General features: G+C 39.8%; 1 protein-coding gene across 16 annotated transcripts in view; it reads left to right on the top strand.

Moving 5' to 3' along the window:
• The window catches only part of DGKB (diacylglycerol kinase beta), a 773,939-nt gene that overhangs the window by 194,382 nt on the left and 552,822 nt on the right, over positions 1-26,735 (top strand). For all 16 annotated transcript variants that reach the window (XR_011382945.1, XM_051832536.2, XM_070059385.1 and 13 more), the window contains 2 exons: positions 1,822-1,975; positions 24,460-24,600. Coding sequence is in view for 15 of the 16 variants with exons in the window: in XM_051832536.2 (XP_051688496.2) it covers positions 1,822-1,975; positions 24,460-24,600 (295 nt within the window). In the remaining variant the exon portion in view is untranslated. The remainder of the gene's footprint in view (positions 1-1,821; positions 1,976-24,459; positions 24,601-26,735) is intronic.

Below are 26,735 nucleotides of genomic sequence, written 5' to 3'. Positions count from 1 at the left end.
TATAACTCTGACTTTCAAATAACATAAATAAATCTTTAAAAAAATGTACAAAGTCTTGGAACTATTGATATGCTTAGTGAAGTTTTTGGTTTCATTTTTTATTGCTTGAGATTATATTAGGTAAAGAAAGTAATCCTGCTTCAGGTAAAGAAACAATCCTACTTGATTAACATATGATGTAATCTACAAAAATCTTCCTGTCCCTAATGATATCCCTGAATGTCCTATTCCATTTTAGGTTTTTTTCCCAAAATGATATAACAATAAAATTGGTCATTCTCCATCCTTGTCCCCAAATATTATTACATTAGAAATGCAAATTTTATCTATTCCCCAATAACAGTTTAAGGAATTAATTTTAGTTTCACCTGCCAGGAAGTTGAACAAAATTAAGAACATTAGCCTGACAAATTTCATTTTCATTCTATTTTTAGTTTCAACTCAGTGCATTAAAAGGAATAAAACAAAGGCACCCTCCAGGTCTCCCGTGAGGCTCATCTTGGTCAGCACACTTGGGACTCTATTCCAGCTTGCTTTGTGAGTCCAGACCTTGCAAAAGCTCTCCTGGAGAGTACCCAATACAACTCCATATGCCTGTCTCTCACTGTCTCTTTTCCAGGAAGCGTTCCTGCGTTGTTGCTTTTGCAATCATGGGGGATTATAGCCAAATGCAGTACAGTCATACATATTTGGCCTTTGTCCCCAAAGCTCCTATACACTTGTCCTCAAGTTCCCAGGCAAGAGACAGATTCTGTCCCACTGACCTCATGTCCTGGGAGAATGAGCTCTGCAGGTTATGCCTGAGAAACCCTCTCATCCTGATTGTGGTTAGCAGGCAGCTTCCATCTCCGTTCCCCCAAGCAGACGTGGGCATTCTCAAAACCACAAAAGTTCTCTCCAAATGAGTGCTTATCATTTACAGTTCTGTATGGAGTCACAGGGAGTATGTAAGTAAGGATCTTGAAACAGGTTTCTTGGAATTTTGGAAAGTTATATCAGTTGATGTTGGTGCTTAATTGAAGTTTTGTTAATATTTATTTATTTATTTGAAAGAGTTACAGAGAGAGGTAGAGAAAGGGAGAGAGGTCTTCCATGTGCCGGTTCACTCCCCAAATGGCTACAATGGCCAGAGTTGAGATGATCCAAAGGCAGGCGCCAGAAGCTTCTTCCAGGTCTCCCATGTGAGTGCAGGGGCCCTAGGTATTGCACCATCCTCTACTGCTTTTCCAGGTGCATTAGCAGGGAGTTGGATTAGAAGTGGAGCAGCCAGGACTCAAATGGCTGCCCATATGGGATGCTGGTGCTGCAGGCCAGGGCTTTAACCTGCTGTACCATAGCACTGGCCCCTGAAGTGTTCATGTTAACTACTTCATGCACTTTTCAAAAAAAATAAGGACAATGATGAATGAGGAGGAAAAGAGCTAGGAATATTTTCACTCTCTGGGTGTCTACTGTGTGAATGGGTGCAACTCTGCACTGGCTTGTGTCTGCATTAATCACCCGATTTAATCAGCAAAACAACTCTGTGGAATTGAGAGTATTATTCCCCATGTACAGAGAGGGAAAATAAGTTTCAAAGAGGAAAAAAAAAACTAAGGTCTTATAGATCCTGTTCTTTCTGCTACACAACTGCAAGAAAGACATATATCCCATCACCAGTGTCAATCAAATATTGCCCAATTGTTTCTCAAATACGTACCCTGTTTCTGTAGACTTGGCTATAAAAATTGTTTGAGGTCATTTCCACTGCTAATGAATTTGAACACAGCTTTTAACATTTGGCTGAGTCTTCAGATGTATGTTTAACTTTTTTTTTTTCAGACAATAGATTTCGAAGGTTTCAAGCTATTCATGAAGACTTTCCTGGAAGCCGAGCTTCCTGAGGATTTCACTGCACACCTTTTCATGTCATTTAGCAACAGATTCCCTCATTCTAGTCCAATGATAAAAACCAAGCCTGCGCTCCTCTCGGGTGGTAAGTGTATTTACTTTAAAACTTTATATGAAGTAAACAGCACGAAAGCTAAAGCAGTATCAAGTTATGATCAAAGATATAGGAAAATTTGCTTACAATTTTTCTTGGGGGTGAGGTGTATAGTGCCACACTTAAGATTGTGTTAATCAGTTAAGACATCTCCAATAGACTAATAACTAAGCATCAATGAAACATAATGTTATCATTATCACTTGTCTTGGAAGCCTATGTTTAGGTAGCAATTTTAAGAGATATCTCCATTACATTTGGGGAAATTGCTATCATGAATGTCTGAATCAATATGTTTGAAAATGTAGTCAAACATAAATTATGTCTAGAAAATATTCGCTATCCAGCGTGCACATAACCAGCATATTTTTACCTCGTTTTGGCTTATATGCTCAGAACAGAGTTTGATTGTTCTCTTAAATACTTCAAATTTTTGTCACCATAGAGATGGTTGGTTCTGTCCTTGTGGGTGGCGTTTTATAGCTGTACAAAAACATTCATACCTTTTGCTAATTCCATCAATCTCCATCTACTCAGAAAAACAAAAATTCCATCATAGTCTGCAAAAGGATACAAGACAGAACATGGCCAGTTGGCATTGGAGGATTGAGTTAGCAGAGAACACAGAAGCAGCCCAGAGAAAGGGCCTTGTGGGGGGGGGGGACACAGTTCTCAGAGCAGCGGTCTGTGGAGGGGCGCGTCCAGGCTAGCTGTGGCCTCTGGTGGTCAAGGAGGGGCCTGGAGTCCTGGAATCCAGATCTCTGAGAAGAGTGCATCACCACATTCCTGTAACTGGAAGCTCAGCATGCCTGGGTAGATGCGGAAATGGAACTGAAGTGGCTATCACCATGGGCTTACCAGATCACGTAGCTGGAGCCTAGTGGGCCTGTGTGGGGTGGAAACGCAATGCAGCTGCAAAATCAGACCTGCCGCTACTGACATGCAGGAGACGCTTCCTGAAGCGGCAGTGCTGGCAGGAACCACCCCTTCCCTTCCTCCTCGTCTTTCACCTGCTCCGCTGCAGAACCAACAGGACACGGGGCAGCAATGTAGAAATGTGCCCTGCTGGAGGGTTTCTCTCTATGAACTCAGGACGCTTTTTTGAACTCAAAATTACTGAGGACCTGACATTTTTTGTTAGCTTGGATGCTATCAAAAGAGAAGATGAGTCACCCTAACAAAAACAGCAATCAACCGACATTAGCAAAAGGAGCCTATTTCATGAAAAATAACTGCTCTCAGAAAGAAAAGAAGGTTGGTCCAAGGCGGACGTAGCTGGATGTCCTTGCAGATCTGTTTTATAGAAAGCACCTGGATCACCAGATTTGCATTGGTTTTTCTGCTCCCATATCTCATGCAGGTCTGTGAAGACATCACTGCATATGTACTCTCGAGACAATGAGAATGAGAAAAGCAAGGAACACCTTAGATCCTTATGAAAATTGTTTCCCCCTTACAAATCCCCATGAAAAGAGCCCCAGCATCCCAGCAGAGCTCTGGGCTGGAAGGTGCCAGTCCTCAGATCACAGAGAAGAAGAGGGAATTTTTGGTAGAGATGAGAAGTTTAAACACTGATAACATGATACATAAAAATGTAAAAGTGATAAATAAGACATAAGCACAATGTTTATGAAAAGGCTGCATTATGGAGTTTTGTGCTGCCTTTTCCCTGTGTTAATAACATTGTATGTTTTTCCTCAAGCAATCATATACATGTTGGTCCACGCTTTTTAAAAACAAACATCAGGGGCTGGTGCTGTGGCACAGTAAGTTAATCCTCTGTCTGTGGTGCTGGCATCCCATATGGGCGCCGATTGTAGACCCAGTTCCCATCTGCTTTTTTTTTATTTTGACAGGCAGAGTTAGACAGTGAGAGAGAGAGACAGAGAGAAAGATCTTCCTTCCATTGGTTCACCCCCACAAATGGCCGCCACGGCCGGCGCGCTGCACTGATCCGAAGCCAGGAGCCAGGTGCTTCCTCCTGGTCTCCCGTGCAGGTGCATGGCCCAAGCACTTGGGCCATCCTCCACTGCCTTCCCAGGCCACAGCAGAGAGCTGTACTGGAAGAGGAGCAACTGGGACAGAATTCAGCGCCCTGACCAGAACTAGAACTCAGGGTGCCAGCACCACAGGCAGAGGATTAGCCCAGTGAGCTGGCACCAGCTGCTTTTCTTCTGAGACAGCTACCTGCTAATGCATATGAGAAAGCAGTAGAAGATGGCCCTAGTGGTTGGGCCCCTGCACCCGCGTGGGAGATCCAGAAGAAGCTCCTGGTTCCTGGCTTTGGATTGGCACAGCTCTGGCTATTGCAGCTATTTGGGGAGTGAACCAGCAGATGGAAGACCTTTCCTTCTGTATCTCGCTCTCACTGTCTGTAACTCTGCATCACAAATAAATAAATAAATATTAAGCAAACAAACATCGGCTTTTCGCTTTATAATGCTTCATAGATGACAGCTAATATGCTTATTACAATTTTTCTCTTCTCAGATTTGTCATTCCTTAGATAATTCTCAATATACCATGGATTAAAAGAACTGGTTTTTTTTCTGAGTTTTCATTGTTGGTCCTTAGCATGTATTATTAGAAGTGAACTCTTCCAAATTTCACAGTTCCTGTTTTCTTCTACATGCTAAAAATGATTGGCACACCCCCTGGAATGAATAAAATCATGAAGTTATCTTTTATTTTATTTTACAAGCAGCAAGTCTGTCTTTAGATTCTGAAAAAGTTTTTTTTTTTTTTTTTGGTATGTTGTCCATCTAAATAAATGTATCAGACGTGGAAGATGGAGCAGTGCTAATTACTTATATGGTTTTGTATGGAATCCAAGTTTCAAACTGTCTTTTTTTATATTTAAAGTACTAAACCGAAGATGTAAGATTTATTAGGAGTAAAATTCAAATCCTAATAATGAAAAATTCCAAAATACAAGCACTGGGAGAACAGTGTCCTTGAAATTGTACCTCATTTGGGACAACCTCATATTCTGTACAGACCTACTTGCAGGGAATAAGTTCTCTGACTCCTTTTCAAAGCCTGGCTTCCACATTTTGCAACAGAGGGCACTGTATCCTTGCCAGGGCTATTTCTAACCCTATGCTCTTTTTAGATTTAGTTTTCATAGCTTTGGGGAGCAAAGATCACAGCACAACAATAAAATTTTCCAGGACTGATGTAGCTGTGATTAGAAGTCTGGAAAAAGAAATGTCTTTCCATTCCTTAAAACCTTGCTTTGCAATAATCTATTGCCTATACAACAGATTTGTGGTTTAAAAATCACAAAATTACCTTTGAACACAGAAGTGCTATCATCAACTTTGATTATTTTGTTAGCGTGCACTCTATCTCATTACCACAGTAACAGTGAGAATAACATAGCAATTCTTCATTCGGTGTACCAACTGGAAAATAAGAGCTCAAAGAAAGCAAAACTAAAAAGGGAAAACATAACTTGGTTAATAAGTTATAGTCAACATAGCAATATGATAATGGAACATTTAGTATCTACATAATAAAAACACTAAATATAAATAAGTGTAAATCGTGTGTATGTGTGTGCATGGGTACGGCTGTGTTTTATGTGACTTGTAATATCATTAGGTCCCTCTGGCATTTCATGAAAGGGATGACTTATTTTGTGGGATGTTCTACTACAACAGAAGTGCTTCCCATCACCTAATGTAAGATGATCACTTCCACTAGTCCTATGCTGGACTTCGGATTTGTGAAAAAACCCAAATACAGTACTTTCCTCCTATCTCTGTCTGCCTCTGTGTGCATATCAGGTCTCTATGAATGTCTCCCGTCTATGTCAATCCAGTGACCAACTTCCAATCGTAATTTCTTCTTTAGACTCTGCTACTTGGCTGACTGCCTTTGTAGAATATCAACTAGCTGTGACTTCTCTGCAAGTGGTGCAACCCTCAATCGGTATCGTGATCCCATATTTCAGTCCTTACAGCTTAAACATTGAGAAGGCATTTCATAAATGTGCAGATAGTTAGCACTAATAATTCCTGTTACCCAGTATTTATGTAGCCTTAACATTCCTTCAGCTTAAAAAACTGTAAAAATTATTTGATGATCAATGATTTTTATGTAATTTCAATATCCATTATTAACTGACCTGTCCCCTATATCAATCATGTTAGACTTTTCAAACCTCCTTATGTTTATTCAAGTCTTTTCTCTCAGTCTCAACTCACGAATTTTTCTTTCACATCATTTAAGAAGTAAGACATACATTAGCCATCTTTTTGTTACTGTAACAAAATATCTAAGACAGGCTGTTTACAAACAAAGGAGATGTGCTTCAAAAGGGAAGTAATTCCACACAGCTCACGTTCGCGTTCCAGCGCTATGGCTTCCGGTTGTGGATAGGTCCCATTGGTTCAGCCATTGTTGGGTCTGGAGGAGGATCCCATCAGGGGTCAGGAAGCAGGAAGTGGCAGGGCCCAGCTCAGCTTTATAACCAGTCCTCTCCTAAGAACTGCATTCTGAGGGTATGCCCCAATGACCAAGGACTTCATACTAGGTTCACTCTTACACACCATGATTGAACTAAGTGTGCAACTTTAGTACTCTTACCTTTCTTTATAAAAATTTATTTATTCATTTGCAAGTCAGAGTTGCAATGAGAGGGAGAGGGAGAGGGGGAGGGAAGAGAGAGAGAGAGAGAGAGAGAGAGAGAGAGAGAGAGAGAGAGATCTTCCATCCACTGAGTTTCTTCTGAGTTTTCCTTATGGGTCCAGGGGCCCAAGCCCCTGGGCCATCCTCTGCTGCTTTCTCAGGCACATTAGCAGGGAGCTGGACAGGAAGTGGAGCAGCCAGGGCCCTAACCGACGCCCATATGGGATGTTGGTGCTGCAGATGGCAGCTTTACCTGCTTGCCCCGTACCTTTTGACCCTGGAGGTTGAACACCTGCCCGGCTCAGGAGCGTTATCCTACTTAAACCATAGCAGGAGGTGCCAGACATAAAATGCCTCAATTACTCCTCCATACAACTCAGAACCATTTCCTCTGTTCACAAAGAATGTGTGTTTAATATATTCCAGAAGGAGCGCTTTGTTCTGATGTCCCAAAAGACACCAAACTCTCTGACGGTTCTCTGTTCATACCCGTCTGTGCCTGTTGCCGTGTCCATCTTTTCTTGATGAAAGGCTGGTATCTACCTGATACCAGCCCTAAAATCGTGAACTCCTCCTACCCTCCAGTGCCCCACTCCTCATACTTAGTTAACCCCCAAATGATCTCCATTTCTCCCTGCATCTTATTCCACATCAGTCTGCCTGTGTCATAATTTAATTCATCATTTATTGTGTCGGAGACCACCAACTGACTCTCAGCCAGGCCCGGATTTTCTTTCTCCAAAATATTCTTACTAACTGAAACTTGATTATGTCCATTCCTGTTCTGGCTTTTACCAAAACGATTGCAGTGTTGTTTTTTTATTTAATTTTCTTGCAGTTTAGTATTTCAGGCAAACTTAAATCCTTGCTATTTAAAGCTGACGAAAGCAGAGTTGCTTTGGTGAAGGGAGTAGGTATACAGAGATAAGGCTACTGGGAGTCCTGATCTCCCCCACCTTTATGACATTAATAAGGCATCCGGGGCCAGGCAGCAGAGATAAGAAAAAAAAATCCAGCAGTAAAACTGGATTTCCACAGTGTGAAACACGGTGCCTTGCAGGTTACAGAGTGTGATGACAGCCCTAATTCTCTCTCCTGCCCCACTCACTGCAGCCTCTTCCATACCTAACTATGTGCTGTAATTTATGCACACTCTGCTAGATCAGGACTCCCTGCCTCTTTTCACTTTTCCTTATCTTTTCTCCATAGGAAAACCCAATTCTTCTTCAATCTTCATCCAGTGCTTTGCTGTAACTAAATAGCATGCACTGGGGCCCACGTTGTGGCACAGTAGGTTAAACCACTGTGTGGGCAGCAACACCAGCTTCACCTATCAGAGAGATGGTTCAAGTCCAGGCGACTCTGATTTCTGCCCAGCTTCCTGCTAATGCACTTGGGAAGGCAGCAGAAAGTGGCCCATGTACTCGGGCTCTGTCATCCATGTGGGAGACTTGAATGCAGTTCCTGGTTTCTGGCTTCAGCCTGGTCCAGCCCAGGTTGTTCGGGCCTTTTGGGCAGAAACCAGCTGTTGGAAGATTCTCTCTCTCTCTCCTTCTCTCTCTCTCTCTCTCTTTCTGATGCTCTACTTTACAAATAAATAAATAAATAAATCTTTAAACAAATGAAAAATAAATAGCATATATTATTCTCTCTGTTAGGAATCCAATGATCAATAAGGTAGCAAACCTTGAGTGCACACTGGGAACTTGCACAAGATATACTGTCTCTGTCTTGTAGCATCCCTGTCCCTACTAGATTCCCACAGAGACTTTGTGAATTAACTGCCTTTAGCTAAATGAGCTTTCTTTCCACACAGTACAGCAATTAACAGCAGTAAGCAGTTTCCTGAGGAATATAATAATTAAAAGAGGATGTCATACGTTGTTTACCTCATTCAGACACTCATATTCTTTCTTCCTGCTGGGCTCTGCGTGTCCTAAGTGTTGACTCAGACATACTAAGTGTCTGGCATTAGCCACAGGCCAGTGTAGAGTTTTTGCTGTTTCTTATTAATTGTTTCATAGGACAGAAGGAAAAGATTTTCTTAGCACTCTCTGCATCAGATCATAGTTAGTTGAGCAGAAGTATCATTTAGTTACTCCTTTTTTATTTGAAAGGCAGAGGGAGTTAGACAGACAGACAAAAAGAAATCTCCCATTCTGTGGCTCACTGTCCACATGCCTCCAGCAGCCTGAGCTAGAGCAGGGTGAAAACAGAAGCCCAGAACTTGATCTGTGTCTCCCACATGGGTGGCAGGAACCCAAGTAATTAACCCACCACTGCTACCTCCCAGGGTGTGCATTAGCAGGAAACTGGAATTGAAAACAGAGGTGAGAGTAAAACCCAGGCATTCTGATATGGGATGTAGGTAGCCCAAGTGGCATTTTAACTGCTGTGCCAAATGCTAGAACCTAATTAATCATTCATGCATCCAGCCATCCATTTATTTATTTAAATGCATTATATGCCTTGAATTACTAAATAATGATGAGTCCTTTAATGAAGACATGTTATGAGATCCATTATGACGTAGTACAATAAATGCTGCTATCATCTTACGAACTGAGTGTACAAATAGCACAGTAATGGAGGCACCCAAGTAAGACTGGAGGAACAGGGAAGCTGGCCCATTGCACTAGTCATTAGACTGAGATTCTGACAGTCAGTTCGAGTTCCCAGGTAGGTACTGGTGGGAAAGGATGGGAAGAGAGTTGCAAGAAGAAAACGTAACAGGGATTTCTCCTAAAATACGAATAGACGTGCATCAAAGGGCACCACATGAACCAGAAGGCATTCAGAACTCATTGATTTAAAATTGAATAAATTACATGGTGCAGTGTCATTGACTATTCAAGTTCGTAAGTGAGAAAAATGGAACTCTTCTCTCATTTAGTTTCTAGTGGGGAGAGACAAACAAATGAGTAAATACATACCTAGTGTCAGATGGCAACGAGTACTATTGGAAGAGAACACGCAAAGAAGACAGATGATGGCGGGGAGTCTGCTCTTCTAATGAGTCACTTGAGCCAGCCTCAGAGTCCTAAGGAGCCTCTTTGCATTGGTCTCAGCAGAGACAATGGTCATGGTCATGGCCTGCAGGTGGGATGAGGTGGGAAAGGGTCCCGCAGGATCAGAGTCCCAAAGCCCTTGAGAAGCTGGATGGAGCCAGGCGGACTCCTCAGGAGTACTGAGTGGTCTGGCCCTATGCCTTGCCTCAGCTGGGCTGGTACAGATGAAGTGACCAGAGCAGCAGAGAAGAGAGAGGACATTGAGTTCACAAAGGAGAGAGTTTTCTATGCCATGCAAAGGGTACGAATTTTATCCAGAAGAAATTGGGAAGTCATGGCAGGATTTTAAGCTGAGCAGAAATCACACAGTGCTATGGGAGTGATCATGAAAGGACTCAAAAGAAAGCATAAAAGGTCCAGCAGATATGGAACACCAAGATGGCAGCCATCGCTATGAAACTTAAAGTACCTTGTCTTTGGTCCTCAACCCTCCCATTCCCCACCTAATAGAGCAATGGTTAAGTGATTTATGTTGGTAAAATACACATATCTGTAAGCTACAATATCTGTGTAGAATTTAATTCATTTTGTGATTATTGTGCAATGAAAGAATCACAATATAGATTTTATTTTAGACAGAAATTGAGGAAAAATTTCCTTTTGTCTATAAAGAAGTTAATCAATTAAAAGCATGAAATTGTCCAATGACAATTATTGATCAAAATAAAATATGTGTGTGTGTGTGTGTGTGTGTGTGTACTGTGCAGTATCACCATAGGTCTTTTGTTTACTTTCCACAATGCAAACAAGAGTAGACAGGATCTCAAAATAAATAAACAGATAAAAACTGAAGATAGCAAGGCTTGTGTGAATATGAAATGAAAAGATTTCAGGATTGTAGAAGCCATTTAAAATATATTGGTACATTTATTTTACTTAGATTCCAATATTAAACTTTTCTTTATTTTTGTATTTATTATTTAAGAGACAAAGAGAACTCTCATCTGCTGGTTCACTCCCCAAATGCTTACAATTGCTGAGTCAACACTGAAATTGGAGGCCCTTACTCAATCTGGATCTCCCACATGTGTACTAGGGTCCCACTCACTTGAGCCAACATCTGCTGCCTCCAAGGGTGTGAATAAGAAAGAAGCCGGAATCACGTGTGGAACCAGGATGCCCATATGTGATGTGAGCTTCCCAACCAGCATGTTAACTACTAGGCCAAACCCTTGCCCCTATTTGATCATTTATTAATGTTCATATACTTATTGATGATGTATCAGCTTACATACTCACAAATAAAAGTCTAGAAATAAAGGTTGGAGAACTTGTATCAATTGGCCAGTTAACATTTATCAACCATTACATTCCATACCTCTGTGGTACCAGATTCACATTCTAATGATTGTTATTAGTGGTAGTGATCTACAAATTTTCTAACTCTGATAAAATTTTATTCTTCAATCACTTCCCTGCAGCCAGAAAAGGTCACAACTTTTCATTGATGTTCACAGTAAAATTACTGTCAGTGAAGTAAGAGATTTCCTCTTTAATTATTAAATGATTTTGAATGCAATGGACTTCATTATACAGGTTTCTTTAGTCTGCCACCTGAATACACTAAATAAGATTTTGTCTTCAAATTTTCTACCTTTTATCGTTAGGTTAATTCACCCACGATAAAGAGACATTTGTATTTTTCAGTCATCTTGTAGTAATTGCATAGTAAACGAGTAGGTTGTCTTAAGATTTTCACACTGTAATGTTCAACAATGCTTAGTTATATTTTTGGTGTGTATTAGAGAAAAATAAATATTTAGTATTCTGCAGAGGATCAAATCAATCATAACATTATTTCTAATATGTTGTAAAACTACTAGTAGCAGATGGAAATTATGCAGTGATGTCAATTATTTGCTTGGACTCATTACAATGAAAGCACCATGGAAATAGGATTTCTCATCTACTTTCTTTAGTGCTTTACTTTCAGTACCTAAAGTCTGGCTTTACATGAATAATGTTAAAAAGTTTCAAATTTATTTATTTTGGTTAATGTTTATAAAGAGCATAGTAGTTGTGTGTCTATTTTAAAACTAGAAAGGTAAAAAAACTCATTCTTAATCCATATTCCTATACGCTGCTGCTGGGATTTAGTACGTGTGTGTTTGTGTGTGTGTGTGTGTGTGTGTGTTTGTCTACAGTGCAATGGATGGCCAACAGCAGGGACCAACTTGGATAAGAAAACTTAGAGCTCTAAATGTGGCTAGGATTCCTGTTTTCCTCCCAATGGTTTATGAGCTGATCAACAGATCTCTTAAAGCAAAGGTTTTTACAGAGAGGGACAGATCTGATTTGTTTTCTGTCCACCTCAGAGATCATGCTTAAGTGTGAGAAGCCAACTCTGATGGCCTTGTGGATGGTACCAGAGCTTCTGCTTTCTTCAGTGTGAAATGGTGGAAGTAATAATACTGGGGACTGAGAATGAAAAGAAAGCACATAATTCATTTACATCATTTCAATTAGTATTCAATGTGTTATAAATGCTCAGGGAAATCTAATCATTACCATATTCATAAACCAGATTATATTTCAGTGTTTTTGTTTTGATACACAGTGCAAAGATCAAATTTAACCACCCTTGTTTACAAATATGTCATAATCCAAAAGAATAGAGTTTAAGAGGCATTCTTGAAATTACTTTTTAATAGGATAAATATGGACAATTTGATATTGTGGCCTCTTTTAATATGTAGTGGCTTAACTTTTTTTTGTCCGATGCTTAAATGTGGTCAAGTGACTGCAGTAATTCTACCAACTTTCAGTTATCTACCTGTGCACAAGCAAGTAGGCTGCATTGGTATCCATCAGCCACCTGTAGCTAATGCCATGTGTTAGTCAGAATGTGATTACTTTCACTAAAATACCGGCGAGGAGCTTTTAAAGAAGGGAAAGGCTGATTTTGGCTTACATTGTGGAGGTCACAGTTCAGGAACTGGCAGCCCCATTATTCTGATGTCTTAATGGAGGCCGGCCATGCAGAGCAAAGTGGAGAACACTCAGATGGCCAGCCAGGAAGCAGAGGGAGGTGAGGTGGATCTCAGCTTACATAACCAAGCTTCTTCTGAGAACTACTCCATGACGGCAAGACCCCAGTGACGTGAAGATCTGCCACCAGATCCAACTCTCAGATGCCATAATTAGATCAGAACTCCACCTTCAATCCATCCGTCCTTATCATAAGTCTTGAGGGTTTAAACTAAACATGTGCATGCATTGGAGGAGCCTCACCCTGCTCTGTCCATAATACCTACATTTTATGTGGTTCAAACTATTCAGTTGAACAACGCACATATAGAATACTTCTCTCAGTGTGGGAAGTTGTATTGGGCAGCTCTGTTGTGGATTTTGTTTTTACTGCTTTTGAAAAGAGTCCAAAGTTTAGGGTTACTTGACCTGTATTCAAGGGTTCACTCCCCTGACTGACAGCTATAGGACAATGAATGGTTTTCAGTATTTACTTGACTTTGCATCTTCTCATCTCTGAGACAAGAGAGAGTCAAACAGGGTCACCATGCACATGTGTTTGCATACACACAGGTGCACACAGTTGTTCTGCTCTAGAACATTACTCTGCAAGACCAGCACTTCTTTAAGTCCATGCCTCGTAATTGGCTGTTTAGTTTCCAGGCAGTGTCCAAATACATGAGACCCGACTTTGTTTTCAGAGGGATTTGTCCAAACCTAGTCTCCAATCTGGAGCTGTAGTCCAGAATCTTAGTTCACCATCTACTTGACCTTTCTGTTGATTTGTAGCCCAATCTACTGCTTGCAGACAGTTCGTGTAAGCATAAAGAATAAAAAATAATTACACTTGGATCCCAAGATGAGCATAATTTGAAGGTTAATGTGGAATCTATGAAACATGTCATATTACCAACATCAAGTGTTTTTACTCTTGATTGTGCTACTCATCAAGGTCAGTAGTATGTCTATTGGAAGTATGATGATACAATGTGGTAAATTACTTCATAAGTCTCATAAATTTCTGAAAATCAAACCAGTGTAATACACAGAAAATCCAGATTGCTATGGTATTACATTTCTCTGTAAGTTTACAAATGTAATTTGTTATTAGTTTTTAACATTTTATTTTAAAACATGCATGAAAACTAGAGACAGTATCACTGTGTTCTTTAACCAAACTGCATTTGTTTGATAATAGAACTGACTGGAGCAGAGGTATTAATTTAACGTACATTAAAAACTTATTTGCTAAGCATTGATTATTAAGACTGGAATTAAAATTATCTGAGAATAATTTATTAGGTTATTATTACCAAAAGTGGAGTGACTAGATTGGAGTAGGAGAATATCATGTACTTAGAGAATATAATTGTGAGCAATGTTTCCTTTTACTAATGCTAACTTTTTGTAATTAAAATTTTGAAGACAAGAATGATCATAAACATATACATATGTGTGTACCAACTTAGTATGACTTTATAATACAACAGAAAAATTTTAAGGCCGGTGCCGCTGCTTAATAGGCTAATCCTCCACCTGTGGCGCCTGCACCCCGGGTTCTAGTCCTGGTCGGGGCCCTGGATTCTGTCCCAGTTGCCCCTCTTCCAGTCCAGCTCTCTGCTGTGGCCCGGGAGTGCAGTGGAGGATGGCCCAAGTCTTTGGGCCCTGCACCCGCATGGGAAACCAGGAGAAGCACCTGGCTCCTGGCTTTGGATCAGCGTGGTGCACCGGCCACAGCGGCCATTGTGGGGTGAACCAATGGAAAAAGGAAGACCTTTCTTTCTGTCTCTCTCTCTCACTGTCCACTCTGCCTGTCAAAAAAAAAGAAAAAGAAAAATTTTAAATGCATACATAGTTTTTTCCCAGTACATTTTCTTGGGGACTCTTTGAAGGCCTCTGAGACACACTACAATGTGTAACAAAGCACAAATTAAAAGAAAAAATAGCTTTATTAAGAAAAATTATTTTGCAGTTTAATAACTACATATATATACATGTATATGTATATATATAAACATGTCTGAACAGGGTATAGTTTTAGGCCATAAGAAGGATAAGACATTTTTTTTAAAGATTTCATTTATTTATTTATTTTTTGAGAGGCAGAGTTACAGACAGAGACAGAGAAAGATCTTCTATCCACTGTTCACTCCCTAAATGGCCACAATGGCCAGAACTGGGCCAGTCTAAAGCCAGGAGTCAGGAGCTTCTTCTGGGTCTCCCACACAGTGCAGGGGCCCAAGCACTTAGTCCATCTTTCACTGCTTTCCCAGGCCATTAGCAGAGAGTTGGGTCAAAACAGCACACATATGGGATACTGTCACCACAGGCAGAGGCTTAGCTCATTATGCCACAGCACCAATCCCAAGACATCAATTTGACAAGAGCCTCTATCAGCTAAAATAGAAGTAAAACAAGCATCAAATATATGGTGAAATTTGGGTGGAAGAATGGGAAAACATTGTTTTACAAAACACTTTAGGTAACAATATCCAAAGAGATCAGCAGCTTGCACGTGATTAATCATTTCAAGACCAGGTGAGATGATGTTGAAGACAAAAGCCATAGCAGCAGACCATCCACATCAGTCGATGAGGAAAAAAATTAATCTTATTTATGCCACAATTACAGAGATCTGCTAATTAACAGAGGAAACAAGGACACCATAATCTCTCAATTGGTTCAGGTCCACAATTCTGAGAAACTGAAGTAGAGCAAGCTTTCTGCTCAATGGGTGTTAAAACTTCTGCATCCAAAATTGTGGAAATCTTTACTTAATATAGAGTTGGTCTTCTGTATATAAAGTTAATGAAAAATGAATTTTAATGAAGAATGGGATGGGAGAGGGAGTAGGAGGTGAAACGGGACTGGGGTTGGGTGGGCAGCTATGGGGGGGAAGAATCACTAAATTCCTAAAGCTATACTGATGAAATTTGTATTCATTAAATAAAAGCTTTAGAAGAAAAGAAAAAAACTTATGCACCTAAATCAGTCTCAGATTAAAACAGAGCTTTCAGTTGGAATTTTAAACAAGTGGGATCAAGGTACTGAAGCACTTCTTCCAAGAATTATTACAGGATGAACCGTAGTTTTATCAGGTTGATCCTGAATCAGAGCAGTGGCTTCCAGGAGGCGGAAGTGGTCCAAAGCAGAGGTGCCCTGGTCAAGGATAAAGGTCATGGGAGCACTTTGTTGGGCTGTTCAGGGCATTTTGCTTGTTGACCTTCTGGAGGGCCAAAGAATGATAAAAAAAATTGTGTGTTAATGTTAGACGAAGCTTTGGAAGAAAAATCACTGGGGAAGCTACACCACAGAGTCTTGCTCTACCAGGACAAGGCTCCTGCGTGTTCCTCTAATCAAATAAAGGCACTTTGTTGTGTGTTTTCCATGGGAAATGAGTAGACAGCCACCTTCCATTCCTGATTTGGTTGCTTCTGACTTCTTTTTGTGTCCTAATTAAAAGAGAGAAAAAAAACCTTAATGGGCACATTTTTCTTCAATTAATAATGTGAAAAACTATTGCATTAATGATTAATACTAAATTCCAGAACCCACCATTCTTTTTTTTTTTTTTTAGATTTATTTATTTATCTGAGAGGCAGAGTTATAGACAGAGAGGGAGAGAAAGAGAGAGAAGCCTTTGACCTGCTAGTTCATCCCCAACATGGCCACAATGGCCAGAGCTGGGTTGATCTGAAGCCAGGATCCAGGAACGTCTTCTGGGTCTCCCACATTGGGGCAGGGACCTGAGAACTTGGGCCATGTTCCACTGCTTTTTCAGGCCTTTAGCAGAGAGCTTGATCGAAAGGAGCAGCCAGGACTTGAACCAGCACCCATATGGGCTGTCAATACTGCAGGTAGAGGTTTAATCTACTATGCCACAGCTCTGGCCTCAACCCTCAATTCATTAGGGATGGAATAGATGGCTAGGATCATTACTTAAGAAACTGACTTGAATCTGATGGAGCTTATGTTAAGAAATAATGTTTATAGTCCTGATTTTTATATTTTAATCCCGTTTTTCCATAAACATCTTAAAGTCACCTTTTACATACAGTGTATACACATGGATGTGTGAACAAGTAGAGTATGTGTGTGTCCACATTTATTTCACTTTTTGAAGTAGTGCAGTGTTGGACAAGTCAGACGACTTACAGGTGTCAGTCACCCGCAGGACCTGCAGAGCTAAGGGCCACAGAAACACCTTTTGTTCTGCCTACCTCCAGGTTGGGTTTCAGTGACCGAGAGAATTTCATCCTTGGTTGGGTATAAATGACTTCTGTACACTAGAAATAGAACTATGAGCCCCTTTATATTGAGATGTATCCTCTGCTTCGGATAAAAATTAGCACACACTGCCTAGGAGGAAAGGGATTTTTCTTCATATCTATGGTAAAGGAAAATAAACTGGGGGGAAAGAGCTTCAGACATTTTTAGAAGGTAAAGAAAAATCTCTGCAAGACAGAGGTGAGTGTGAAAGCCTCCTCTGTGAAGTCTGATGACAGGAAGTCAACTAAAATGTGAAAAAACATTTGTACCACATAAAGACAGTGAGAAGGACCTGGGAGCAGGACCGATTTTGTGGACATTTTCATCAAACGCAACATTTATGAAATTCAGTGAATGGATAGATAAACTCTGTTGCATCTGGAGGATGGGATATTATCCAGATGGAAAAAGAAATCTCAAGCCACCAGGAGACCTGGAGGAAATTTATATGCAAGTAACTGAGAGAAAGAAGCCCATCTGAAAAGCCTGCATACTGTATTATTCCTGCCCTAACACTTCCTGGAAAAGACAGAACTAGGGAGACAATAGAAAGGTGTGGCTGTCAGTGGTGGAGGGGAAGAGTAGGCAGAGCTGGGTCCTGTAAGGCGATGCATATGCTCTGTAATGCAGTCAGATTGAACATGTCATTTCATATCATTACATGTTTGTCCAATCCCATAGGATGTACAGCACAAAGAGTGAATACTGGTGCAGATTGCATTGTGAATGCATTGCCATTGTGAGTGACAGAGGTGTCTACATGCAGGTTGCTCAGTTATAAACAAGGTGCCCCTCTGGTGGTGGGGGATGTTGATGATGGGGAAGGGAGTGAGTGTGTGCAGAGACTATATGGGAAATCTCTGTACTTTCCTCTCACTTTTGCTATGATCCCAAAAGTTCCTTAAAAATAAGAAGTTTGCAAAAACATCAAAAGTCTGGTTGTAAGTCATTGTGAAAATATATATATTCTTTCTTTCAAATTTGGCTTGCAGAAGAGTCAATTTATTCTTCAGCATATAGATTGCATTATGAGTTGCTCATTATTTGAATTGGATTATAAACCCATAGCCTTGGTGAACTTTTAAATGTAAATTCATGAACTTTTAGTTAACAGTGCGTCATGAATAGAACATGTCAATGATTTCCTCTTTTTTTCCAAATAAAAAGAATTTTAGTTCAGTCATATGCTGCTTCAAAATGGAGCTAAACATGAATTACATGTGTATTGTCATGTTCAATGTGTGCTCTATGCAGAGGAAAGGCAAACAGTTACATGGTCTTCACATCTCCTGTTGTTTATATTCAGTGGTGTATAGGGAATCAGATCATTAAATGCCTTACATCTTAGTTTTATAGTACAAACAAATTATCGTAGTATGCTCAAAATGCATGAAAATGGATGTTTGGCTTCTCTCCAAATAAGTGTCACAACATGTTCTTTTCTTCTTTTCTTGTTTTGTTCTGAGCTTTTGTGTAAAAGAGTTAAATCAGGCTGTTTAAATCATTCCAGTGCCATGGGGAGAAACCTGCAGGAGAGGATTAGCTCATCAGGCAGGAGGAGTTAGGTCATAGCTTATCGGACCATAATTCAAGGGCTGTGTTCTCCAAGTCTGGAAGTTATGGGCATGTCAAGGGTCAGTGTCATCTGTTGGAACTGCTCAGTCCTGCAGCTGGCTAAGCTCTAGTTAGCTAGTTGCAATCATTTGTGTGTTTTTTAATAAGCTCAAGATTTTTTTTAGTTCTGCACCTTCTCTGATTTATGAAAGTAACTATTTGCGTTAGATATGTAGTGCTACTTCTGTTAATATGAAAATAGGGTTTTGTTTGAATTAAGTAAGCTTTTGGTAAATAAAATGAAGGAAAGATGTAAAGCAATGTTTTTCAAACTGAAACCCATTAGAGGGTGGTGAGTTCAATTTAGAAGGTCTTTTAATTTTAAGGAAGAATTAGGGGCCAGCACTGTGGTGCAGTGGGTTAAGCCCCTGTCTGCAGTGCTGGCATACCGTGTGGGCACCAGTTCAAGTCCCAGCTGCTCCACTTTGGATCCAGCTCTCTGCTAATGTGCCTGGGAAAGCAGTGCAATATGGCCCAAGTGGTCGGGCCCCTTCCACCCATGTGGGAGACCCCTGGATTTGGTCTGACCCAGCCCCAGTCATTGTGGCCATTTGGAAAGTGAGCAAATGAATGAAAGATCTCTTCCTCTCTCTAACTCTGCCTTTCGAATAAATAAATACTTTTTTAAAAGGAAGAATACAAAATGGAATAGGATATGAAATAATAGGAAAGGAAAGATGTAGGTTAACATAGGAAAGAAATGATTTGGACTGTTTTTGTACCTCACTAATGGTGTGTGTGTGTGTGTGTGTGCGTGTGTGTTGGATTAAGATGTGGATTTTTTTTTTTACTTTTGTTATCTTTGCCTGTGAACAAAACCAGTCTATAAACCACTAGTGTAGAACACAGAGGATGGATTGAACTTACAGGTTATGAAACTCTAAGAAAGTAATCTCTACATGCCTGTGTCTCATCTGTGAAATGAGAATAATACAATCTCAGTGTTAGTATGAAAATTAAGTGATGAACTGTGTTAAAACTCTGACCAGGTTCCTGCCACATAATAGTCAATTAATGTTAATTTTAAAAAATATATTAAATAAATTTAACATACATTAAAAATTGTACATATTTATGTTGTACAATGTGATTTCATTACATGAATAGGTTGCATAGTGTCAATTAAAGGTAAAAATAATTCAAGGTAAAAATAATCATCCTTTCAAGCATTTCACATTTTTAAAAGATTTATTTATTTGAAAGATAGAGTGACAAAGAGAGAGAGAAAGACAGAGAGCGAGAGAGAGATGTCTTCTACTTGTGGTTCATTCCACAAATGGCCACAGCAGCCAGGGCTGAACTAAGTTGAAGGCAGGAACTCCATCCTGGTCTCCCAAATGGGAGGCGGAGACCAAAGTACTTAAGCCGTTATCTCCTGCCATCCCAGGTCCATTAGCAGGGAGTTGGATTTGAAAGACTCAAACCAGTGCTCTGATATGGGATACTGGTATGGCCAGCAATGGCTTAACCTGCTGGGCCACAATGCAAGCCTTTCTTTGTAGTGAAAACCACCAAAAACCTTACATTGTACTTAGTATGCAGAGAAACTCACAGTGAATGAGCATTGTCTGCCTTCAGCCTACTGTGTAGTAGAACCCCAGAACTTCTTACAGTGCCAGATAATTTAACATCTGTCACTCAGTTTTTCCCCACCCCTCACTCCCCAGTTTCTGGTAGCCACTATTATATTTTTGACATCTATGATATTGCATATTTCTTAGACTCCCAGAAGAGTGAGGTCTTGTGAATTTTTTTTCTTTCTGTACTTGGCTTTATGACCATTCCATATGTGTTGTTTCAAATGACAAGATTTTATCATTTTTTATAGCTGAGTAATGTTCTGTTGTGTATATGTACCACATTTTCTTTATCTGTTCCTCAGTTGTTGGATACTCAGGTTGTTTCCACCCCTTGGATATTTTGAACGGTGCTGCAATAAACATGGGAGTGCAGATGTCCCTTGAATGGATGGGTTTCATTTCCCTTGGACATGTACTCAGAAGTGGGATTGCTTGTTCATACAATAGTTATATTCATAGTTGTATTTTAAGGAACCTCCATATATTGTTTTTATTCACAATGTCATGCTAATTTACATTCTCTCCAACAATCTGAAAGGGTTCATTTTCTGACACATTCTCATCAATGTTTGTTACATTTTCTCTTTTTGAAAATAGCTAGTCTTAGTGCAGTGAGGTGCTATCTCATTGTGATTTTGATTTGCTTTTCCCTGCTTAGTGAGCATTCTATCAGGTACCTATTGGCCATTTATATGTCTTCCTTTTGGAAATGGTTGTTTATATCAGTTGTTGATTTTTATTTGGAATATTTGTTTTTCTGCCATTGAGTTTGTTGATCTCTCTATATTCTGTATATTAATCCCAAGTCCAATGTATGGCTTGAAAATATTTTCTGCCATTCTGTAGGTTGCAAAAGCTCTTCAGTTTGATTAAATCCTACTTACCTATTTTTGCTTGTTCTTAATTTGAAATATTGCCCATTCCACTGTCCTGAAGTGTTTTCTGTCCTTGGAATTTTGATGGGGATTACATTAAACCTGTTAATCACTTTCAGTTAATATGCACTTTTAATGACATTAATTATTGTCATTCATGAACAGGAGGTGTCTTTATGTTCTTTGTGTCATCTTCACTTTCTTTCATCCATAATTTCTATTTTTCCTTAGAGAGCTTTTACTTTTTCAGTTAAATTTATTTCTAGGTTTTTTTGTAGTTATTGGAAAAGGGGTTTCTTTTAAATTTCTTTTTATGATAATTCACTATTGGTATATGGCAATACTGTTGATTTTTTACATTGACTTTATTTAAATTACAATAATTTTTTGTTTTATGAAGTCTGAGGTTTTCTATATATAAGATCATGTCTTCCATAAACAATAACAACTTGAATGTCCTTTAGTTCTTACTGTTGTCTAATTGCTTGAGAGAGTACTCGCAATACCATGTCAAATAGAAGTGGTAAACATGGCCATTCCTGTCTTGTTCCAGATCTAATGGGTAAAAATGGAAGTACAGCATACCAAGACTATGGGATATAGCAAAAGCAGTGCTAAGAGTGAAGTTTATAGCAATCAATTACATTTAAAAAAAAGAAATACCTCAAATAAAGAACTCTCCATTGAACCTCAAGGAACTAGAAAAATCATAAAAATTCAAATCTAAATCAACAGAGGAAAACTCAGAACACAAATAAATGACATGGAAACTAAAAATAAATGAATAAACAAAATTCTATGAAAACAAGAGCTGATTCTTTGAAAAAATAAACAAAATCGATAAACTGATAGGTAGACTAACCAAAAAAGGTGGTGGTGGAGTACTCAAATACATAAGTTAGAGGTGAAAATGGGGTCTTTATCATTGACACTAAACAAATATAATAGGTTGTTAGATATTACTAGGAACGACTACATGGCAACAAATTCAACAACCTAGAAGAAATGCACAAATTCTTTCCCAGACTGAATCAGGAGGAAACAGATGGACCAATAACAAGTAGTGAGATTGAATCAGTAACCAGCAATGAACCATCAGTCAAAGCTCAGGACAAGATGGTTTCACTGCTGAATTATACCAAACATTAAAAGAAGAAAAAAACACTTATTCTTCTTGAATTGTTGTAAAAAAAACAGCAGTGTGGAAATACTTCCAAATCCACTCTATCAGGCCAGCATTGTTTGATACCAAAATCTGACAAGGACATAACAAAAGAGGGAAAGAAGGAAAAAGGAAGAAATGGAGAAAGAAACAAAACTACAGGGCAATATCTTGATGAACACAGATACAAAAAACACAATAAAACACTGGTAAATTGAATCCAACAGCATAAGATCATCCAGATGGGAGTTGGAGGTAGATGTTGTGGTGCAATGGGTTAAGCTGCTGATTGGGACACCTGGTTCAAATTCTGGTTACTCTCCCTGCTATCTATCCAGGTTCCTGCTAATAAATGGAAGATTCTCTCTCTCTCTCTCTCTCTCTCTCTCTTGCTCTCGCTCTCTGTCTCTCTCACTCTCCATTCTCTTTTGCCATTATGCCTTTCAAATAAACAAGCATAATTCGAAAAGAAATTCCAGTGTCATCAACGAGGATTCATTTCAGGAATGCAAGGATAGTTCAACATACACAAATCAATAAATGCAAAATACCACATCAACAGAATGAAAGACAACAATCATACAAATAGATCATGAATAGATGCAGGAAATGCATTTGATAAAGTTCAACATCAGTTTATGATAAAACTCTGACCGAATCAGGTATTGTAGAAGCATACCTCAACATAATGAAGCTCATATGTAACAAGTCAGCAGCTAACCTATTGAATGGGAAAAAGCTGAAGGTTTTTTGTAACAAGACAAGGAGGACACCAGACTTTATGAGCATTAACATGTGTAATGATAAAACTAACTTATGGCATTTCATGATGCATTAAGTTATATTGCCAGGAATCTTTTTAAAAGGTTTATTTTATTTATTTGAAAGAGTTACAAGAAGAGAGAGAGAGAGATCTTCCAAACAATTGGCTCACTCCCCAGATGGCCACCGCAGCTAGGGCTGGGTCAGACTGATGTCAGGAGCTAGGAACTTCTTCCAGATCTCTTGCATGGGTAAAGGGGCATGGACACTTGGACCATACTACACTGCTTTCTCGCGCACATTAGCAAGGAACTGGATTGCAATTGGAGCAGCTGGAACTCGAACCGACACCCATGTGTGATGCCAGCATGGCAGGCAGAAGCTTTATCTCCTATGACACAGTGTCGGCCCCAATTGCCAGGAATCTTGAGATGGCTGGATGTGATGGAAGGTATTCAGTCAGAGTTGTAAATGGAAAGAAATGGAGTAGACAGAGGAGTGTGATCAGGTGCATCAGACAGATCTGTGCTCAGGATAGACAGTCATGCAGAAGTGTGTGGCTGGGATAATTCCCTCCATTTCAGTAGTTCCTGGTTGATTTGCAACCAAACAGCCATTGAGCCCATTAGCCATTCCTCCTCAGTGCCTCTGTTGTGGCCAAATATACCACAAAGAGTCATTGGGGTTTCCTGCAAGCCTTCTCAGGTGTCCACAATCTGATTTCAGAGTCTCCTCTGAGATGTAACAAAGAACAGTTGTGTAGTTTTCTGTTAGGTGACCATCAGACAGGCCATCCATGATCAGTAGCAGCTGTGAGAGGTTTCCATGCTCTCTGTCTTCGTCCCAGAACAGGGTCATTTGTTGGCTTCAGAAACAAAGACAAGACTGCATTAAAAACCAACTGCAGTCACCTGTTCTCCAATGTTCATCATGTGCATCTAGGTCTCTGTTCATGGTCTCTTCACTGCTACTCATGGGCAGAAAACTGGATGGCAGAAAGGGTGTCTCATTCACAAAGCTACAAATATCTGTTATGAACACTCGCTTTTATGAATGAATGGTCACTTACTATCAACCTAAAGCTCATCATGTGGAAGACTCACAGGGAAAGTGGTCCCTCACATATTCCAGTCTGCATGCATGCTTCCCATGGGCCAGGATGGCATCCTGAACCAACCTCTTCCACTGGCTGGCAGAGCAGAACCCCCATGTCCCTGAATTGCAAAATCCTCTCTCTTAGGTGAGTACTTCCAAAAGTTCATGAACAATGGAAATAAAAGATAAGTTTTTGTTGTGGTACAAAAGTCCAAAATCCATGCATAGATTTTACAAACTACACATTTTCCTGGAACTCTTAAAGACCTTTTGTGTTTGGAACAGCTGGAGCACCTCTCTCATGCTGCTGTGCTGTGATTTGTCTGTGCTGAAGAAGTATAAAAGTCTGTCCCTAGGGTGTGTGCCATCTCTGTAGCCTCCCTGCCCCTTTTGTGTTTGAGAGCACTTTGAATGCTGTGTAAAACATGAAGACAAATGGACTGTTTTTCAGGTCTGAGGATGAGTAAAGGCGCTGTTACCCCTCCTCGCACGTCTCCTGCAAACACCTGCTCCCCAGAAGTCATCCACCTGAAGGACATTGTCTGCTACCTGTCTCTCCTTGAAAGAGGACGGCCTGAAGATAAACTCGAGTGTAGGTTTCTACATTTAGCTTTCTTACCATGGTCAAGGCAAGGGAAGGGAACTTAAAATTGCAGGTACTATCATAGTCAATTTTTTGTTGTTGTTCAATAAAATGATCCAGGTGACAAGAAAAAAGTCTTCTTATTGAGAATCAGAGAATTAAATAATATTAAGATCTATCAATTTTATTTATCAAATTCCATTTTATTTTACTGGTGATTTCGTGTTTGTCAGATGAATTTTTTTAAAAAAGGCCCTCAATTCTTTTGCATCAACAGGATGGGCTGGAAACATGCTCTGAGCTGCCTTGAGAGTAGATTTATTTATTTCTAGCCTGTGAAGAGGCCTCCCCAGTAATGAGCAAGAGCCCCTTCCTCCCCTGGAAGTCTTCTGCAGCCTTCGGCACCTCTCACACTTTCTGTGGCAGGGGTAAATGATTTCTCAAATGGCAAACCTGGGAGAGTCCTTTGTAGGACTTGACTCTGCATATTATATATAATTAAACAACAGCTTTGTTTCTTCTACCAAATGGCAGATAGAGAATTTTTTCATCTAATCCAAAGTGCTCTCCTTAATAAAATACAGTGACTGAGCTCTCTCTGGTGGCAATCCATGCTCATTGCAATGCAAGAGAACTTCCTGTAAACCTGGTCATTTGAATCTATTGTGTCTCCAGAGCTTATTCAAAATATAATGCTTATAGTTTATTCAATAATGCAATTAACTTACTTATAATGGATAATGTTAAAAGGAATGCTACTAAAATGATAGTGAAGAAAATGAATTCAAACTTTAAGGTACCTCATGCAACTGTAAACGATTAGTGATGTCTCAGAATTACATTTACAAAGCATTTTCCTTGCACTTGGCAGTAACGTTTTGGTGATATTTCTTCTACCAATAAAGAATTTGTTATGACTCTTTGGGTAGGTCACACCTGCTAGGTTATGAATAAACCCTATGACCAACTTTCTTTAAATATATATTTGTTATTCATAACTTGCATATTTGCATTTCAAGATTTATTTTGTATTTCTAAGAACAACCTACATAAATCTCTGTCCTTCCAAAATAAATATTAATGTTCAACGAGTTTCTATTGAAGTGACAGCCAACAAGAAAGTTTGCTCAGGTGTTATCAAGATCATGTTTGGGATGATTAGAAAAAAAATATAAAGACAAACATTTGTTCCAGATCTGAGACTGAATGAGGCCATGATCAAGCCTCCCCTAAATGCTCTCTGCTGTTGCACTTGAGTTTCTTGTGGGTCAAATAGAAGTCTACTGCATTTAAGATAAATTTCCTAAGAAGCATGCTTTAGAGTTGTCAATTTGAGTGCTAGATGCACATTAGCCTTTGACAAACTGCAGGCTGCAGATTAACTCGCATTCCATCCTCAGACACAGGAGGAATCAAGTCAGACTCCCCTGCCCTTCCCTCTTCTTCACTGTTACCATTCTTCTGTGCTTCTTTCCCATTCCCTAGCTCTTTCTCAGGCTTAGCTAAGTTTCCCATTTTCCCTTGTTCTTAACCAGTTCTCCAGGCTCTTCTTATAGGCAGATGGATGTGGTCTGCCACTATTGTGGTTTCCACCAGACTCCTTAAAGTTAAGGATACTCTACTTTCTTTCATTGTTTTAAAATATTTATTTTATTTATTTGAAAGAGTTACAGAGAGAGGGAGAGAGAGAGAGAGAGGTCTTCCATCTGATGGTTTACTTCCCAGCTAGCCACAGCGGCTGGAGCTGTGCCAATCCGAAGCCAGGAGCCAAGAGCTTCCTCTGGGTCTCCCAGGCGGGTGCAGGGGCCCAAGGACTTGGGCCATCCTCCACTGCTTTCCCAGGCCACAGCAGAGAGCTGGATCGGAAGAACAGCCGGGACTAGCACTGGTGCCCATATGGGATGCCGGTGCTTCAGGCCAGGGTATTTACCTGCTGTGCTATGGCGCTGGCCCCAAAGATACTTTACTTTCCTTCACTTTTCTTTTCTGCCATCCTCTAAGTTGGTTGTTTTCACCCTGAAAACATCAAAAGTTTGGTTTTTATCTTCTTTTTTCTTTCATGCCAATATCCGACCTTTTACCACATCTACGAAATAAGAATCCTTTTCCTTTTACTTTCTTAGCAATCTATCATATATGTTCAC

This window comes from Oryctolagus cuniculus, chromosome 16 (genome assembly GCF_964237555.1).
Source record: "Oryctolagus cuniculus chromosome 16, mOryCun1.1, whole genome shotgun sequence".
NCBI lineage: Eukaryota > Metazoa > Chordata > Mammalia > Lagomorpha > Leporidae > Oryctolagus > Oryctolagus cuniculus.
Note: the sequence above shows the minus strand (reverse complement) of the source record. Positions and strands in the feature narration are given on the sequence as shown.